The following is an 18,875-nucleotide window of genomic DNA, read 5'->3' as shown; positions in this document are numbered from 1 at the left end:
GTTAGATTACCTTCCTGAGTTTCTCAGAAATGTCCTCTTTGTATTCTTTAAAGGCGACTGTGAGCTTCTCTGCATTTTGGAGTGCTTGGTTTCTCTGCTGCTCAGCACTTAGAAAAAACAGTTTCCCAGAAATTTAAGATGTGGGCTTTCAGGAATTCCAAAAAAGACTTTTTGTAAATTTAAGATAATTCCAGCTTTAAGTAATTACTGTAAGCTTTAAAGAAGAACTCCACTTCCAGAACAACAGTTTACAAATAATTTACTCACCCACGACGTTCATTTCAGCATTTTTATGGGATTATTTTTGTGCCAATAAGAATGAACGTAACTTTATAAAACTGAACGTAACTTTCCAAGAAACGATCAAAAATATGCCACTGCAAAAGAAGAAAAACACAATGAAAATGAAAAAATGAACTCAGTCGCACGAATTTAACATGCTCTTCAAATATGCTTCATTCTTTGTTAATGATTTTCAAAGAATCGTTTTCGCGAATCATGGATTCTGAATGCGTTGCCACAGCTTTCGCTTACGCTTCGCAAATTTTCGTTTGCTGTTTTGGCACAAACCTCTCGTGGGGGCGGGCTTAACAGCGATCTACTCTGATTGGCTAATGAGCTTTTGATGGACAGTTGCTCTCTGACCTGGAAGCACGGACGGTGACGTCAGTGGCGCACATATTGGAAAGTTGTTGCGGTGTGCAATACGTCGTGCTTTGTTTATAGAAACTATCAGAACTGTTGCACACTGTACATGAATAAAACTTTTATCGATGTTATTGATTAACGTTACTTTAGCAACACGAACTTCAAGCTGCCCTGAGGGACAAGCTGAGGTGGAAGATGATGCCACTCCGTGTCTCTCCTGGGAGCTCATCTTTAGAAACTAAGAGACGACCGTAGGTGAAATACTAATAACATTAATACTTAATATAAACAAAGCACGACGTATTGCACACGCAACAACTTTCCAATATGTGCGCCACTGACGTCACCGTCCGTGCTTCCAGGTCAGAGAGCAACTGTCCATCAAAAGCTCATTAGCCAATCAGAGTAGATCGCTGTTAAGCCCGCCCCCATGAGAGGTTTGTGCCAAAACAGCAAACGAAAATTTGCGAAGCATAAGCGAAAGCTGTGGCAACGCATTCAGAATCCATGATTCGCGAAAACGATTCTTTGAAAATCATTAACAAAGAATGAAGCATATTTGAAGAGCATGTTAAATTCGTGCGACTGAGTTCATTTTTTCATTTTCATTGTGTTTTTCTTCTTTTGCAGTGGCATATTTTTGATCGTTTCTTGGAAAGTTACGTTCAGTTTTATAAAGTTACGTTCATTCTTATTGGCACAAAAATAATCCCATACATTTTCCCCATATAATGGACTGCTATGGTGCCCCCATTTTGAACTTCCAAAAGGCAGTTTAAATGCGGCTTCAAACGATCCCAAATGCGGTTGTAAACGACCCCAGCCGAGGAAGAAGGGTCTTATCTAGCAAAACGATTGGTTATTTACATAAAAAAAATACTATTTAAATACTTTTTATTCTCAAATGCTCGTCTTGCCTCGTCCTTGAACTCTGTGTACTCTGGCTCAAGACAGTTAGGGTATGTCGAAAAAACTCATATTTTCTCCCTCAACTTCAAAAATCATTTCAAAATTATCCTACATCACTGCAGAAGTTCCGACCCAGTCTTTGCAAAGTAAACATGCAAAAAAGATCAAACACCCTTAACAAAAAAGGTAAAACAGCGATATAGGACGATTTTGAAGTTGAGGGAGAACATGAGAGAGAGGGAGTTTTTCAACATACCCTAACTGTCATGAACAGGAACAAAAACAGTCCAGGCAGAGTAAGACAAGACAAGCGTTTGGCATTAAAAAGTATTTAAATTGTATTATTTTTATTAAAATAACCGATCGTTACCCAAGATAAGACCCTTCTTCCTCAGCTGGGATTGTTTACAACCACATCTGGGATCGTTTGAAGCTGCATTTAAAATGCATTTTGGAAGTTCAAAATCAGGGCACCATAGCATTCCATTATATGGGGAAAAATGCTGAAATGCTATAATTTCTTTACGACTGAAGAAAGAAAGACATGAACGTCGTGGACGACAAGGGGGTGAGTAAATTATTTGTAAATTGTTGTTCTGGAGGTGGAGTTCTCCTTTAAAGAATTACAAGATGAATTAGTCTGAAGTTTTTATTAGTGTAACTAATCTTGTACCGTTTTCCCAGACGTTTTCTTTCAGCTAACTCGGCTTTAACAACCCTTAGCTCATCTCTGAGCTTCTCCACCAGCCTGTTACTCTGCATCACTGTCTGTTCACTTTCTTCCAACTTCTGCTCTGCAGCCCTGAAGAAACAAGAACATGCTGCTCCACATATCTGTCAGAAAAGAATCTTTCAAAGATTTTTGAGGAGGATGTAACTGGTCAGAAGATGCACCTACACTAAAGCTTTGGTTTGGGTTTCCAGTTCTGCCTCAAGACCCAGAATATGCTCTTTCATGTGAGACACACTGGAGGTCCTTGCTCCCAAAGTGGATCCCAACTGACGGATCTATACAACAAACATCAGTTAACAATATAACTAGACTGGAGTTGTGTCACCAGAGGATTGAGCTATGACACTGATAACATGCATGTTGAAATTTCATTTAATGTCGACATTAAGGTGTCAAACTGTTTTTAAATTGTATGGATTACTTAATAATTTTATGTTGCTATTTAGTCTTTTTGCAGCTTCACAGTACCACTTCTCATTCACTTTCATTATGTGCTCCACAGAGTAACAATGTAATAGATGATACATTTTTTATTTTACGTTTAATATCACTTATGCTAAGTATGAACAATAGCAATAATTTATTTAAAAATTGTCACTACTTAAAACAAATGATGATTTATGGTTTCAGAACAGCATGCTATAAATACATTGTAAAATAAACAGATAATTATTAGGTATACACAATGTCGTTCAAACGTTTGGAGTCAGCAAGAAATGAATACTTTTTAAATGTTTGAAAAGCAACAGCACACACATTTAAAAAAAAAAAATAATAATAAAAAAGATAAAAAAGAAAAAAAGATTTTTATTTTAAATGAATTCTGTTCTTTGAACTTTATATTTGGTAAAGAATACTGTATAATAGTATAAGAGTTACACTATAATAATTAAAAAAAAAGCAGCATAATCATTTTCAATATTGATCAGAATAATAATCTGTAAGGTTTTGTAAGCATTAATTTAGCATATTGGAATGATTTTCGAAGGCTGATGTGACACTGACGACTGGAGTAATGACTGCTGGAAAGTCAGCTTTGCCATGACAGCAATAAATTACTATTAATTTAAAATACATCAAAATAGTTATTTTAAATCGTAATAATATTTCACACTATTACTGTTTTTAGTGTATTTTTGACCTTAATGCATATAAAAGACTAACCAAAAACTAACCTACCCCAAATTTTGGAATAGTAGTATAACTCTGTATAACTTCACTGAAACGCAACACACAGTATAATAAGCTGACACCATAATCAATCGCTATGTGAGGAGCATTACCTTGGACCTTGAGCTGACTAACTCAAGTTGAGCAGCTTCTATGTCACTGATGAGCTGCCTGTTCTCCATAGCCAGAGAAGTGTTCTTTTGCCTGATGGTGTTAAGCTTCCTCCTGAGTACAGATGTCTCTGTCTCCATGTCTCTGTCTGACTACAGATGAACACAAAAAACACACCTCAAATAATGCAAAAACCTCTAAAATCTGTGGGTCTTGGGGTCAATTTTATGAACAACAAGCATTTAAAAGGCAAAACACACTCCATCTATCTGATATATTTTCACGGCATCTTACCCAGCAGTCACAGATGGATAGACATGCACATGCCCTCTGCTCAGGGTTTGAATATGCTCCTCTTGGTTGTCCAGGATCAGGATTGTGAAGGTCCTCTAAAGTAAGACGACCTGGGAATCCGTCCACAGCACTTCTGTTATTATCCTCGCCAATGATTTCATTTCCTGACTGACTGAAATGAGTGCAAATACAACTTTGTTTAATTACAAAATGCTAACAATACAATAATAGCATTAAGACTACCAGTCAAAAGCCTGCATTTATTTAATCCACAACACAGCAAAAGGAGTAATATTGTGAAATATTACTATTTAAAATAACTGCTTTCCATTTGAATATATTTTTAAAATTTAATTTATTTCTTTGACCAAAGCTAATTTTCCATATCATTACAGTCCTCAGTGTCATATAATCCTTCAGAAATAATTCTAATATGCTTATTTGCTGTTCAAAATATATTGTTGTTGTATTATTATTATTATTATCAATACTTAAAACAGTTCATGGCGGTCATGGCTTAATGGTTATAGAGTCAGGCTTGTAACCCAATAGTTGCGGGTTCAAGTCTCAGTACCGGCAGGGATTGTAGGTGGGGGAGTGGATGACCAGCACGAATCACAACTGAGGTGAGACTCTTGAGCAAGGCACCTAACCACCAGCAAATGGCTGCCCATTGCTCTGGGTGTGGTGTGGGTTGTTCACTACTCACTGCTGTGTGTTCTCATTTGGAAGGGTTAAATGCAGAGCACAAATTCCAAGTATGGGACATGACACTTGGCCACACCTCACGTCCTTCCCTTCTTTTCAGGATTCTTTGATGACTAGAAAGATCCAAAGATCAGCATTTATCTGCTATACCATTCAAAAGCTTGGAGTCAGTATGAGTTTTTTTTTTTTGTTGTTGTTTTTTTTTGGAGAAATTATATAAGTTAATACTTTTATTTAGCAAGGATGCTTTAAATTGATCATAAGTGATGATAAAGACATTTATAATGTTACAAAATTTTTATTTCAGATAAATGCTGTTCTTCTGAACTTTCTGTTCATCAAAGACACTGAAAAAATTCTACTCAGCTGTTTGCAACATAATAATAATAAATGTTGAGCAGCAAATCAGAACTCTAATGATTTCTGAAGGGCCATGTGACACTAAAGACAAGTAATAATGCTAAAAATTTAGCTTTAAAAATCACAGTATTTACATTTTAAAATATATTTAAACATAAAACAGTTATTTTAAATAGCAAAAATATTTCAAATTTGTACTGCTTTTGCTGTGCTCTGGATAAATGCAGACTTGGTGAGCAGAAGAGACTTAAAAAAAAAAACCTTACTGTTCAAAAAACTTTGACTGGTAACTTAGTGTACTTACCAGCAGTACTGTATCTCAAAGCCTTAATAATAAAAATAATATTACAGTAAATACTTAAAATATATATATCTAAACATTTCTAAGAAATCTCAGAATGTGAACCACAGACACAAAACGGGATCTTGAATTATGTCTGAAAAGCTATCACACAGTAAAACCCACAATGCATTTCAGCAATCCTCAAAAGACGAAATGCCTCACCTTAAATGTTCCCCCAGTGACTGCAGGTTCTTCTCGGTTAATCGCAGCTGATTTCTCAAGGAAACAACATCCTCTACCAACCCCCTGTTGTCTTTGAACATTGGTGATTGTTATGAAGAACGCTGTAAATAAAGATTATCTTGTTTAAAAGGACTTGACTAAAAAACAACACTGAACTCGCACCATAGTTCGTGCTTTAAATTTACAGCATTGTCTATTTATGGCAATGAGTAATGAACTATCACACCTACCTTACATTCAAATGATGTGGCTTCATTTCATGTATTCAACAGGTTGTCCAGGAGTAACGTTAGTCTAACATCATTTTTCAGCTCTCCGCTGCTTTTCGGTAGGCTTTTTGACAAGATATTTCTATTCTAGTGAATACCTGCTCATCAGCATATTCAAAACAACAGTTTTGTGCAGAAGCTACCGTACTCCCAGCAGATTTAGCCTAGCATTCACTACATTTAGATCTAAACAAAACACGCTGCCATTGTCGCTTCAGTTGATTGGCTGAGATGAAAAACCGTCCTCAACAGTCATGACGTAAAACTGACGTGCTAGGGCCGCGAGTGATAGCGCGAATATCACAGCGGTGAAGTTTCACTGTTGTTGTTTTCATTACATTATTATTTACAGCTGTTATTGCTTTGTTTATTTGCTAGGTTAAAATTTGTCAATAGATCTGAAGGCAAAAAATTTAAAAGCAATCGCATTCACCGTCAAGTTACTTATTGTAGCAAATAAACTAGCAGAGCCATATACGTTTCCTATATTTTTCTGGAATTTTTGTCCAAATAGTATTTTTTTTCTGCCCTGGTCCAAAACGTCGCAAAACATTCAAAATGGCCAGTTACACCGGTAAGGTTTTAGATTTTTATTCTTTGGCTAAAGGAGCCTGCTCAAAGCCAGGAAAATACAAAGCAAGCTTTACTAACACTGGTACACCAACTGAATAATGCTTTATACACATAACATAAGAGATTTATAACAATTTTTTTGTATCAAAATCTGGAGGTATTAATGTTGAAGTCCAAAACTTGCCTGATAACAATACTACATCCACCCTCTGCAAGTGGTTAGATATTATTGAGAACAGGGCATTCTCAGGTCAAAACAAAAAAAAAAAAACACCTTTTAGGATTTTAGAAATGTATGAAAATACAAAGCTAAGAAATGAAAATCTCATTTGGATGTCCTATCAAATCTTACAATGAAGTTGTAAATTAACCTGAGTGTTCACGTGAATTGACAATTTGTTAGTGTACACTGTTTGAAAGCAATAAATAGCACCACAAAAAGCCTGAGTCAGTTGTAACAAAAATATTGCTGCCGTTTTCTGATTGTAATGTGAAGCTGAAGCTGGAAAAAAAGAAAAGAAAAATACACAGGTATGTTGAATTAGTTGCATAGTATAACAAAGTATACAAATAAGACTATCCCTCAGTCACAAAAATAAAAATGAAAATTAAACATCTGATTTAAAATTGTATAAATGAGGGGGAAAAAAAAAATTAAAACTTAAATTCCCACGGCAGATATTAACAGCAGATGTTTTTAAGGGGATGATATACAAAGACCTCCTAACGCCACAGCGATCGTCATAGAACTCCTTCGATTAGCCTTCTGGGAATGTGGAATGTGTCCGAAAAATTTCAAAATTATGTAAATATTAATGCTACTAATTTTTTTTTTTAATTTGATGTTTTGTGGCAGGAGAAGAATAAACCATTTTCCTTTTTTTTTTTTAACATCATAATCTCATTTTATAATGAAATTCAAAAACTAGGCTGTTTAAACTGAAATGACACAATACTGGATGTACAGGATGAGAGCTTATGTGCAATCAGTTGAAATGTAAATAAAAGTGCCCTAATGACAATACCGCTCTCTCCTCTTGGCAAATCGAGCTATGAGAAAATATTTAACTGAATAAGGAGAAAAAAAAAAACTCTCTCTCCAGCAGCATATATAGCATCCGTTTCACAAACCCTTTTAAGGCACCTCCACATCAGGGACAAAAAGCAAGGACTTGGGTTATTTTCACATAGTAGTGAACTGATTAGGTCTTCAACCTGAAACTACAGGCACCTTCAATGTGTAAATCCAGTCCATGTGAAGGCAGTCTGTTTCAATTTCAACAGAGACAGGTCACATACACAAAACTCTACAAAGTCCCATCTTTTCATTATAGTCCTGAGGCCCCTCGACTATCTCAGTCAACCACATACATTTGGGCACGATCACTGCTCTTCTGTCCTTACAGGTTACATATTTATTGTCAAGAAATGAAGTAAATAATGTACTTCATTAGACCCATATGAAGCTCAGGAGGCAGTGACGCCCTCCCATTCCACCAAGTACTGTACTTTGCCATCGTTAGTGACACGGCGAGCGAGCACACGGTACTTCTCCCCACAGGCCAGGCGTCCTGCAGCTCCGAAGTAAGTGCTGATGGAACTCTTGAGATGGTTGAGCTGGGTGTTGGGGTCCATGATGTCCATGCCGCTGTAGAGGCAGGAGGGTAGGGGGCTGGGCTCAGGGACGTTGTTGCTGGGTTGCAGCTCTGAGTTGCAGGGTGGAGGAATCTCTGGATTTGGGGGCTGCAGTGCTCGTCGTGGACGTCCCCGACGTCTCTTAATCGGCGGCTGCTTGACGGTTGGCCATAAACATCCAGTGCGTGGTCCACTCGGACTGCCCAAACTGGAGATGAACAAGGTACACACATCATGCAAAATAACAGTTATAATCTGCTTTTGAAAAATTAGGTGCTTAGTTCTTCTGATAGAGCATGGGCATTAAAGGTCTAGTTCACCCAAAAATGAAAATTCTGTCATTAATAGCATGTTGTTACGAACCCATAAGACCTTCGTTCATCTTAGGAAAACAAATTAAGATCTTTTTAATGAAATCTGAGAGCTTTCTGACCCTGCATAGACAGCAATGCAACTGACACGTTCATGGCCCAGAAAGGTAATAAGAGAAAATTGTTAAAATAGCGATTCAACCGTAACTTTATGAAGCTACGAGAATACTTTTTGTGTGCAAAGAAAACAGAACTACTTCTCTCCTATGTCAGACTTCGATGCATGCACGCATGTGGTGCTGCTGAAGCAGGAGCCAACGTCCTGACGTAGAATGTCTATCTCTCTCAGGGTGTACTCTTGAACCGTGCCCAAGCGTGTTTGACCTCCAAAGCCCAGTTCATTTGAATAGTGTAAGCATGGTTTGTTTAGCCGTCCCTGGCCCGGTTGGAAGAGGTGGGCCAGGGCATGGTTCAGTTGGGTTTGGCCGCAGTACCGTGCCAGAGCACAGAACAGATACTATTTTGTGTGCGCTACTGTCAATATTACAACTGCAAACATATTCTATTGCTACTACTACACTACAGGCTCCTGCATCAGAAGCACCACATGTATGCGTCATGGACCTCTCACACACGTCTAAGACTGACACCTTAAAAAAAAAAACCTTAAAAAACAAAAAACCCTTTAAATTAAAACTTGGAAAGAAATATATACTTAAAATATTTTATACATTTCATGAATTTTAAACCAACAAAATTACTGTAACAAAGACTTTTTAAAAGTGAAGATAAATATATATTTAAAGGCCGTACAAAAATTCTATTTTTTTTTTAATTAAAAACAAATAATATATAATATATTATATTATATTATATTATATTAATACTTTTAATTTTATTACTACAACTTTAGGTTTTCTATTTGAATGTATTTTCTATCTGAATTTCATTTAAAATGTAACATTCCTGTCTTTAGTCTCACATGATGCTTCAGAAATTTATAGTATGCTGATTTCATGCTTGAGAAACACTACTACTTAATATCAATTTTGAAAATAGTTCTTCTGCTTAATATTAAATTAAATTTTTTTTCTGTAATCTTCTTTTGTAAGTTCACAAAAACTGCATGTATTTGAAATGGAAATATTTTGTAACAAATGTCTTTACTGTTACTTTTGATCAATTTAATGTGTCTGCGATGATTAAAAGCATTAAAGGGTCATGAAACCCTAAAACAATTTTTTTGAGATGTTAACATATGCATAGGTTGTGCCTCAGTGAAAACAATATTAGCACTCATTCTGTCTATTATTAAGGGAAAAGTGGTTAGTTTTTCATTTTTCATTTCATTCTTCCAGTTTAAAAAGTAAAGTTGAAACAACGTCACGAAAAATGACGTATATGCGTTAATTTGGAATGGTGATTGGCTGCCGTGGCTGGAGAGTACGCATCAATGTCATCAGTTTTTTGAGCTTTTCTCAGTATTATTTGTGGAAATGAACTCTTATGATTCAATCCCTGCACTGTATTATGCATGAGGTTGTATTACATCTTAAAATTCAAATCTCATGAAAGAGCTTCCTCGTCCGTTCATCTCAGTAAACATGACCGTAATGATATTTCATATGTAAAAACACGTGGGGCACACGAGAGAGCAGTTTCTGCACGAAAGGCGCAATGAGTTTAACAACACTCACTGCACAGATCGTAGTTCATATCCGGACCGGAGTAAGTGTATTTAAGTATGTATGTAAATATTAAGTATTTAAACGAAATATGTGCAAATAAGGGACGAGTCATTTGTTCTGAGAATGTAGTGCTGGTAAACAAAAATAGTACTAGAACTTTTAAATGTTTTTCTTTTTTCTTATAGACCAGTATCTCTGCTTATATTTTTAAATAATAATTTATCAAACATTCTGGATTTGTTCATGATAGTTGTTAGTCTCTAATGATAGGATTTCCTGAGAGCTCATTATCATTATTATTATATTTTTAAAATATATCAAGGCGGCCCTTATCTCCGTAGTTGCTTGTTTTTTTCTTCATTCTCCGTTTATATTTTAATATTCATTTGTCTGTATAATGAGTGTATTGTAGGTCTGTGTTTCATTGGTTGTTTTCTCCCCTCTTCCCACTATCTTCACTCCCACTTTTCCACAGCTTTACACGCCCATTTCTTGAGACTTTTTCAAATTTGGGGTGTGAACAACCAATGCTAAAACTGGGGGGGTTTCATGACACTTTAATGTCTTTCTGGCCCTAAACTTCTAAATGGTATAATCACAGTACTGAGGATAAATAATTGTCATGAAAAGTGTCATGAGAATTAAATTAAATGAAAAATAAATCACCTGGACTGCCTTGAGAGGGTGGTTGAGGTAGTTTCACTGGTGCTGGTGGCATCAACGGATTCAACATCTGAGGTACTTGATGAAACCAAAGATTTTTCACTTTTAGCACTAAAAAAAAAAAAAGTAAGGGTAAAAAGGTTTTACCTTTTATAGTTTTATAATTCAGCATAATTTCTAGAAAGTATTTTGTGGTAATCCCTGTCTCACCTTTTTGAAGCCATCAGGTCCAATGAGCTATTTTCTAGAGTTGGAAACTTCCCATCATTCTTAATAAAACCAAAAAAAAAAGTTGAAAACTAAATATTAATGTCCACATTCATTAAACTTTTTTTTTAGTTGATAAAATTATAAAACCAACCATAAAATAATGTAAAAATTAATCTCACTTCTTTACCTGTGCCAGAAGTTCACTTGATCTTCTCAGTTTGGCCAACGTCTCTAAGGAGTGTGTGTGATGCTTCCTTTTTCCTTTCTTCATTCCATTGGTGACAGTGCTAAAACAGTTACAAAATTAAGGCAAATAAAAAAAAAAAAAAAAAAAAAACAATTAAACTGCAGCTTACAATACATTCACCACAGTAGAGCTGATAGAATTAAATAAGCGATGACTAACCTGGATGAATGAGGGGGTTTGGTGGCCTTCCTGCCTTTGATTTTGATCTCATGGGAGGCTTTTTCCGGCTCTCGACCTGACAGGAGCTCAGAACTCTGGGGGGCTGGTGGGAAGCGAATTCGTAATCCAAACAGGTGTTTCTTCTTTTTTATCTCTTTCCCTGACATGAACCTAAAACCCACCAGGGCAAAAGGACAAGATGAATTTATTCAAGCTTTTCTGTATTGAAATAAAGGGCCCAAGATGTGCAAACAGATAAACTTACATGTTGAGGTTGCTGTTAAGTGCTTCCAGAATGCATTCATATCGTTCTGCTCTTGGAGTATCTGCAAGCTGGTGGTGCAAAGCCATAAATGAATTAAAGGGACGTTAACACTAGCTGATTAACTAATGCAATTACAATGATTGGGCAGACCAATACCTCGCCAAGCTGAAGCCTGTCCCAGTTTTCATTGATGTAAGTCATCAGTTCAAGCTCGGAGTCAAAGTATTTCTTTTTATGAATTACACTTAGGTTATAGAGGCTCAGATGTGCAACATCTTCCCTGTGAATGAAGACAACACACGTGATGGAACAAAAAATTCCTCTGTGAAACTATTCAAACAAAAAAGTTAGGGATGCACAGAAATTCTGGCCAATATCAAGATGATATTTACTTTTATGTTATGGCGGATAACCAGTAAATACTATTTTGTCTTTAAATAAATTTTGTCTCTAAATTAAAATTAGTTAATTATGTTTTTATTATATTCGTCATAATTATTTTTAATGCTACAGATGAATTTGGATGACACATTATAATGTACAGTATGAAAAGTGGATATTTATCATTTTGTGTTTTGGCCAATAACAAAAAAAACAAAAACAAAAACAAAAAAAAAAAAAAAACAGATGGCTTATATTAAAATTCTATACCATTTACTACAACTATAAGTAAACAACAAGGCACTTAAAGGGGTCATCGGATGCCCATTTTCCACAAGTTGATATGATTCTTTAGGGTCTTAATGAAAAGTCTCTAATATACTTTGATTAAAAATTCTCAATGGTTTTGTAAAACAACACCCTTTTTACCTTGCCAAAATCAGCTCTGCAAAAATCATCTCATTCTAAGGGGTTGTTCCTTTAAATGCAAATGAGCTCTGCTCACCCCGCCCCTCTCTTCTATCTGTGGAAAGACTGTCTTGTTAGCCGTGTTTAGCCGCTAAACTTCCTAACTACCACGTTATAAGGAAAGGGGATCGCAAAGATTCATAAAAAAAAAACCTTACACTCACTTCTGCTGTAAGTGAAGCTGGATCATGAATGATTCGAGCAAACACAGACGGATATATGTAGGTCGGGAGGTGCATTCCCTTACACATACAAACGTAATCTGCTGCATCTTCAGCGGCTCAGATGTCGGGAGTAAACGACGACCACTATGTTCATTATTACATCCAGCAACACAACACCTCAATCGCTCAATCGGAGATATTCTTGTCTAACTTAGATCCCTGCTCTGGCATCAAAACATGGAAAGTTACTGGACTGTGACAGCTGGTCTAAGGTAAGAGCTCATGTCAATCAACTATTATGGGAGCGGCCTCTGTCGGTTTGAAAAAGGGGATATTATTTTTACAGATTAATTAAAAACCACTGCATGAATTTTCATCATTTTAGGGTAGATTTGTACATACACGGTCAACACACATTAATGTTCAAACAACATGAAAAAGTGAATTTAGCATCCGATGACCCCTTTAAGAGCAGATAAATAATTTTTAAATGCTACAAGTGAATTAAGCCAAAACAACATACTATACTATGTACTCTACTTTACATAAAAAAAAAAAAAAATGCATATTCATTTTGAGAATACATTTAACAGTTAAATGGCTGATGTTTTTAAAGTACATTTTAACTAAGCATTCCGCATCACTTACAAACATCTACTTAACTTTGAAATTTCAATTTCAGAATCACTTGGGGTGACTTTCACACTGTGAAAGTGTGAAAACAGCTCAAAACTCACCATCTCAGAGGCAAACGTTTGAGGTACTCTGGTCCACTATTACAAACGGAACAAATAAATAGATAGAACCTGAGAATAAAGACGGAAAACATTAAATGACAAAAACTTCAACCAATGGCTTTCACTTCAATCAAAGCACTGGAAAGCAGTACTTCACCTGTCTCCAAAGAGCATGGGCTTCTGAAAACACTGGATACAGGCTTCATGAAACCACTGTTTACACTTATTACACTGCAGCATCTTCAGATACCAGCTGAGGGAGGAAAGAATCATTACAATTCTGCTTCATGTATTCTATACCCACAATTCTCTGCAACTTATGATTCAATGCCTGATCTAGTGGGGTTTATCCTAAGGAGAAATACATCAGACAACAGTGTTTTTAGCAACAGTGTCTGTGTGTTGCACTTACTCGCCAGGTCCTCCACAGTAGCAGTAGCACTGCTGGATGTTGGTCTTGTGGCCCTGGTCCCACACTAAATCCTCAAGGGTGTATGGCAGAGACTGCTTCATTTCCTGTAGGGCTTTGGCATTTGGCCCTTTCTTCAGTGCACCGCCTCTCTGTGATTCCAGAGATACAACCACAACAATTCATGACAGATAAATATGCCTCTAGTATGCATGTCACTCAATTCTAAGTTGGACTAACTCTGGAGGTCAGGGTTTACATATCCCTTCTAGTCATACCAGCAAAGTGTAGTGTTACATGAGGAGTGTCACTGACCGTTTTTTACACTACTGTTGAAAAGTTTGGGGTCAGTAAAATTCAATACTTTTATTCCATTAGGATGCATTAATTACAAAAAGAGAGAAAACAGATTATATTTATTGTAAATTAAAATTGGTGTGTATGGCAAAAAGTTTAATTTGGACCCTGAGAACAAGATTATACTCTACAGCTCAACAACCTATAAAAATGTTTGGTTGGTCATTTTATCACTTCTTTTCTGGCTAGAATTTGTTAATTTGTATAGATATAAAATTATATTAGACCCAAATCACAAATATCAACTACACACTACTGTTCAAAAGTTTGAGATCAGTAAGATTTTTTTTTTAACAAGAATGCAGTGAATTGATCAAAAGAGACAGTAATACTTTTACATTGTTACAAAACAAATTCTAAAATTAATACTGTTCTTATGTTTAACCATTTTCAACATTGATACAAGAAATGTTTCTTGAAAACTGAAACTTCTGAAGAATCATGTGACACTGTAGACTTGGAGTAATGGCTGCTAAAAATCAGCTTGGCCAAAACAGGAATAAATTTAAATGTATTAAACGGTATTTTAAACTGTAATATGTAACAAATTTTAATAGTGCAATTTGGTGGTCTCCTACAGGTCATTTAATTTATGAAAACAATAGGTCTGGAGAAGTTTTTGACATACTTAAATATGCAGCATCAGGTCATACTGAAAACTCTTCACATGATGAAGAGAGATCTCTCTGTCACCTCTCTATGCACTTTAGACATATTCTTTCAATAGGAGTGAACATGGCATCAACAAACCTTCGTTGTTGTAGCAAACACGCACTGTCTGCACAGCCATTTGTCATCAGAGGCAATGACACTGGGGTCGATTATGGGAGCGTGGCATAGCTGATGGTATCCTGTGGAAGAGACAATTGGCAGCAATAAAACAGGGAACTCAATACCTTATATTGTTGAGTGAAGTGACTCAGATTTACAAGTAGGATAGTGACAACCTACCTTGTCCACATTTGTCACAGATGACTATTTCATTGGGGGGCTCGGAGCTTTCATTCTGGCAAATAGAGCAGAGCATTTCCCCTCCACTGTCTCCTGAAAAAAGGAACAAAGAAAATTAACAAGTGTGCGTGTATATTCGACTGTTTTATCCATTACAGATGGGAACAGTGGGTCTCATTCACTAATAATTGCAAAGATTATTTCATATTTGTACACACAGTAGAACAAAAAAAAAATAAAAAAATCCACCTAATTTATAAGACATGTATACACTAATGAATTTCTTCATAACCTCATTCAAATGTCTTGGAAATTTGAAGCATTCTAAATAAGTGAAAGGTTAATAAGCGTACCAGAGGTTAGTCATTTGAATAAAAAAAATAATAAAAAATAAAACACGCCCTAACCATCTCCATATAAGGGCTTTACGCACAACCTTCCATTTACAGCCTTTAGCCACTCTAGAAAAAGATATGACACCCTCTAAAGAACCAATATCCTTGAGCAATGGCAAGTGTGCCTTCCTAAAAAGCAAGTTCAAACACAATGAACACCTTTTATACAGACTCGGTTTACAGGCCTCTCATTAACCAGCTATACATACACATATATCTGCTTTGTTATTTAGAGAAACCTTGACATAGCTTTTCTTATATTTTCTTAAATTACTATATGGTAAAATATAGAGAAAATATAAATATTATCTTAAGATGACTATAACAACACCCAGAATATGTGCTTTTTGCATTTGTGGTTTCAGTTGTTCCTACATTTTTTTAACAAGTTTAGAATAAGTTTTAGTACAAAAAGTTTAGGTAAATCATTATTTGTTTGTGAAAACATTCATGCGCAAGTTTATGTGCATGCATACTTAGTGAATGAGACCCAGTGACTACATTTATGAGAGGTGGAGAGACGACATTAGTGAGTCTAAAAGTTACTAAAAGGGGTTGTTGTTCTAGAATATTTCTGAACTTCTAATGGAAACTGTTCAAACCACTTAAGATCACAAAAGGAGGAAAGGTGTGCAATAGTTGCCAGCCATCACTGATGGTAAACAACACTGTGAAATATTTCACTGCAACTGCCACAAAGAAGATCTGAAGATAAAACTATGAGAAAAATTCTTAAGCGTATACTTAAACGCCTTTGTTGAATTGTTAGCAAGAGATATACCAACAGATGCCAGAGGTACCTTCCCTATTCTTGTCTCCTGGCTTGATGTGGGACTTACGATTTGTGTAAGCCTGGAGACTCTGAGCTCTGTCAACTGTCAGGGACAAATTAAGAGATAACTCAGGCTGAATGAAGGAGACAGGGAAGAGAAACCAAAGGCGGCAAGCGGCAAACAGCAAAACCACATGTCAGACAGCATGAAAGAAGCAGCGTAATAGAAGAACTCACCAATCTTCTATTAAAATGACCAGAAAGAACACAGGAATGTTATTTTATAGTAAAAGAGAACCAGTATTTCAACCAGTCAGTGGATGGTGTGCATAAATCTAAGTCATGATGTTCAAGATCTCATTATAAAACCCACCTCAGAGATGCCATCAAGACTGGTAACAGGGCATCAGCTTTTTTTTAATCAAAAAAACATAATATACAAATGTTTGTATTTACCTGTCTGAATGTCCTTCCACAGAACCCAGGATTTAGACTGATCTTCAAAAATCACAAAGCAGCGGTGCTTATGTTTATCTATCTGTGGAAAGCATAAATCAAGAAAAGTTCTGATTACTCTACATAGACACAATCTTTCTGGTGATTATAGTACAATTAAAGGGTGTACTAATGTCCGCCCACTACAAGGCACATCACAACATTTACAAACCTTGATCTGAGGCAAAAAAAAAGTATCTGAATATCACATACAAAGACAGAGGTACAAGATTGTGTACTTATTAGCTTGTATGAGGAAAAGAACTACAATCCCAAAAAGCACTGTGAATTACATTAAAATTAAAGCGACATATAAAACTATTGATTTAAGATGCTGATTATAATATGTAGCAACAATGAATTTTATGTTTATTGCAAAATATGCATATTTAGACAAATATTTAGTTTAAAAGAGCAAAGAGATTGACTATTGTGTCCTCCACAGTACTTCATGGGAGTAGGTGGGTGCTACAGAGCTTTAGTAAATCTCTTCCAGAATCATGGGTAATGCAGTTTTCACCTGTAATTCTGCTGTTAAACAGTTATTTTAAAAATATGATGAAATTGGCAAGCTGGTGTCTACAATAAAAGCATAAGATATATTAAAATCCTTGTAGCTTACAGTAAGTCTATATTTAACATAATTATTGTTTAAAATACATTTTTCCTACAGAGAAAATGAATGGGATTTTTACTTCAAGAAACCACTTCATGTACTCTTTAACACAGTAAAATACATGATTCTGATTGGCCGTATATTTTTGTATGACCATTAAACTGTATGAATGACTGTTGCCCTAGGCAGCCGATTTACTACATAGCTGCAATACTTTTATTTTACATCCTTCCACTATACATTTCTTTTTATATATATATATTAGTACACTCAAAAGAACACATGATGTCCACTTATTTGTTTTATATTTTGATGTTATTATAATAATTACCATCTGTTTGTACATTATTTCTTACACACCTTGGAGATAGTTCCCAGGTAAAAGAGGCCATCTGACCATCGGGCCAGGACGTCCTGGCCTTCTTCAAACTTGCTGGCGAGTTTGGCCGTGTCAGTCAGCCCATCTTTCGGGGAAAATTGTGACAAGGGCACCGGTGACTTGTGTTGGCGATTTGGAGTTGACTTTTGATGGGCGGCCAGGTTATCTGCACTTGCTGAGTCTCTGTCGAATTAGCAAAACAGCTCATGAAAAACATGATTCAACCACACTTTTGCTTACACTAATGGAAAAAAGCCAATTGCACATGCTCAAATAAACAAAAAAGGTTGAAAATGCAGTATCAAACTACCCTGGTGCAGGTTTTAGAGGTATTTCACATGTAAAAGCAGCGTAGGATCTTTTTTAGGACTGAGTGCACTTTGTATTGGCTGGTCAGTGAAGCGCCCAAACAGAATGACAGAGAAAGCTAAAAGCCTCTTTTGTTAGCAGCATAGCTGGAGAGAGCTAACAGGATTTTTCATTCAAAACAATGTGACTTCAAATAAAAGCCTCCCGTTCAAAAGCCTCATTGTTTGTCTCATTGAAATCAGAAAACGTAAGTTTAAACCCAGTAATTTTTACCTGCTGGTAAGTGAAAGATGAAAGCCCCCCCCACACCCCCTTGTTTTATTGTAACAGATTGAATCCTGTCTGGATCTGTCTTACCTCATTCGGCCACTTTCCCGGGTTACAATGCCTCACAAACACAAAGAGCTACACCATAAACGGTCAGCAGGAGCACCGCTGTAAATCGAGGTGGTGCTGATTGCCCGAGATTAAACTAACGTATTAAACGTTTTACACTATGGTAAACGGCTGGTTTGGCTCACTTGCTCTCGCCATTTTGGTTTCCCGCTGAGCGGCGAGTGCATTGTGGGACGCGCTCGCGCTCCGCACGGACTCACTTTCCCTCACAAATTTGAAAAAGCGTTAGTGGGAGGATGTTTACCTCACTCACACCGTCACTTATCTCTATGCTTCGTTGTCCCAGTACACTTCCGCATCACTATTTTGACTTTGTATTGACATTTAGATAATCAGAATGTTTTATTTTTGGTCAATGACAAAAAAGTATGTCCGCGAATATAAAAAAGAAATCTTTTAAAAACAGAATTTAAAACACATGTTCCAAGCTCTTAAAATGTAATCTTCATATTAATGTTAGTCTCAAGGAAAAATGTAACCATAAAGTTAAAAGCACTAAAATAGATGTATACAATAAAACCCATTCTTTTATTCCTTTAAAAAGTTCATAAACATATTTTACAAAGT

At 36.1% G+C, this 18,875-nt stretch overlaps 2 protein-coding genes across 2 annotated transcripts in view; both read right to left on the bottom strand.

Annotated features, from left to right (window-relative positions):
- Window positions 1-5,941, bottom strand: part of ccdc18 (coiled-coil domain containing 18) — a 32,726-nt gene extending 26,785 nt beyond the window's left edge. The window contains 7 exon segments of the mRNA XM_051127669.1: window positions 11-107; window positions 2,231-2,359; window positions 2,456-2,565; window positions 3,574-3,723; window positions 3,866-4,037; window positions 5,439-5,560; window positions 5,690-5,941. Of these exon segments, the coding sequence (XP_050983626.1) occupies window positions 11-107; window positions 2,231-2,359; window positions 2,456-2,565; window positions 3,574-3,723; window positions 3,866-4,037; window positions 5,439-5,539 (759 nt within the window). The 5' untranslated portion in view covers window positions 5,540-5,560; window positions 5,690-5,941.
- Window positions 5,942-7,165: 1,224 nt separating this feature from the next.
- Window positions 7,166-18,544, bottom strand: mtf2 (metal response element binding transcription factor 2). The gene is made up of 15 exons (XM_051096580.1): window positions 18,270-18,544; window positions 17,585-17,786; window positions 16,570-16,651; window positions 14,947-15,039; window positions 14,746-14,846; window positions 13,642-13,790; window positions 13,387-13,482; window positions 13,230-13,298; window positions 11,636-11,759; window positions 11,480-11,547; window positions 11,215-11,385; window positions 10,996-11,095; window positions 10,809-10,867; window positions 10,602-10,709; window positions 7,166-8,144 (listed from the first exon to the last, which is right to left on the bottom strand). Exons 1-15 carry the CDS (start codon window positions 18,272-18,274, stop codon window positions 7,769-7,771), a joined length of 1,803 nt encoding a protein of 600 aa, XP_050952537.1. The 5' UTR covers window positions 18,275-18,544; the 3' UTR covers window positions 7,166-7,768.
- Between the last annotated feature and the right edge of the window lie 331 nt (window positions 18,545-18,875).

Source organism: Labeo rohita, chromosome 2 (assembly GCF_022985175.1).
Source record: "Labeo rohita strain BAU-BD-2019 chromosome 2, IGBB_LRoh.1.0, whole genome shotgun sequence".
Lineage (NCBI taxonomy): Eukaryota > Metazoa > Chordata > Actinopteri > Cypriniformes > Cyprinidae > Labeo > Labeo rohita.
This window is presented reverse-complemented; position numbering and strand designations above follow the sequence as displayed.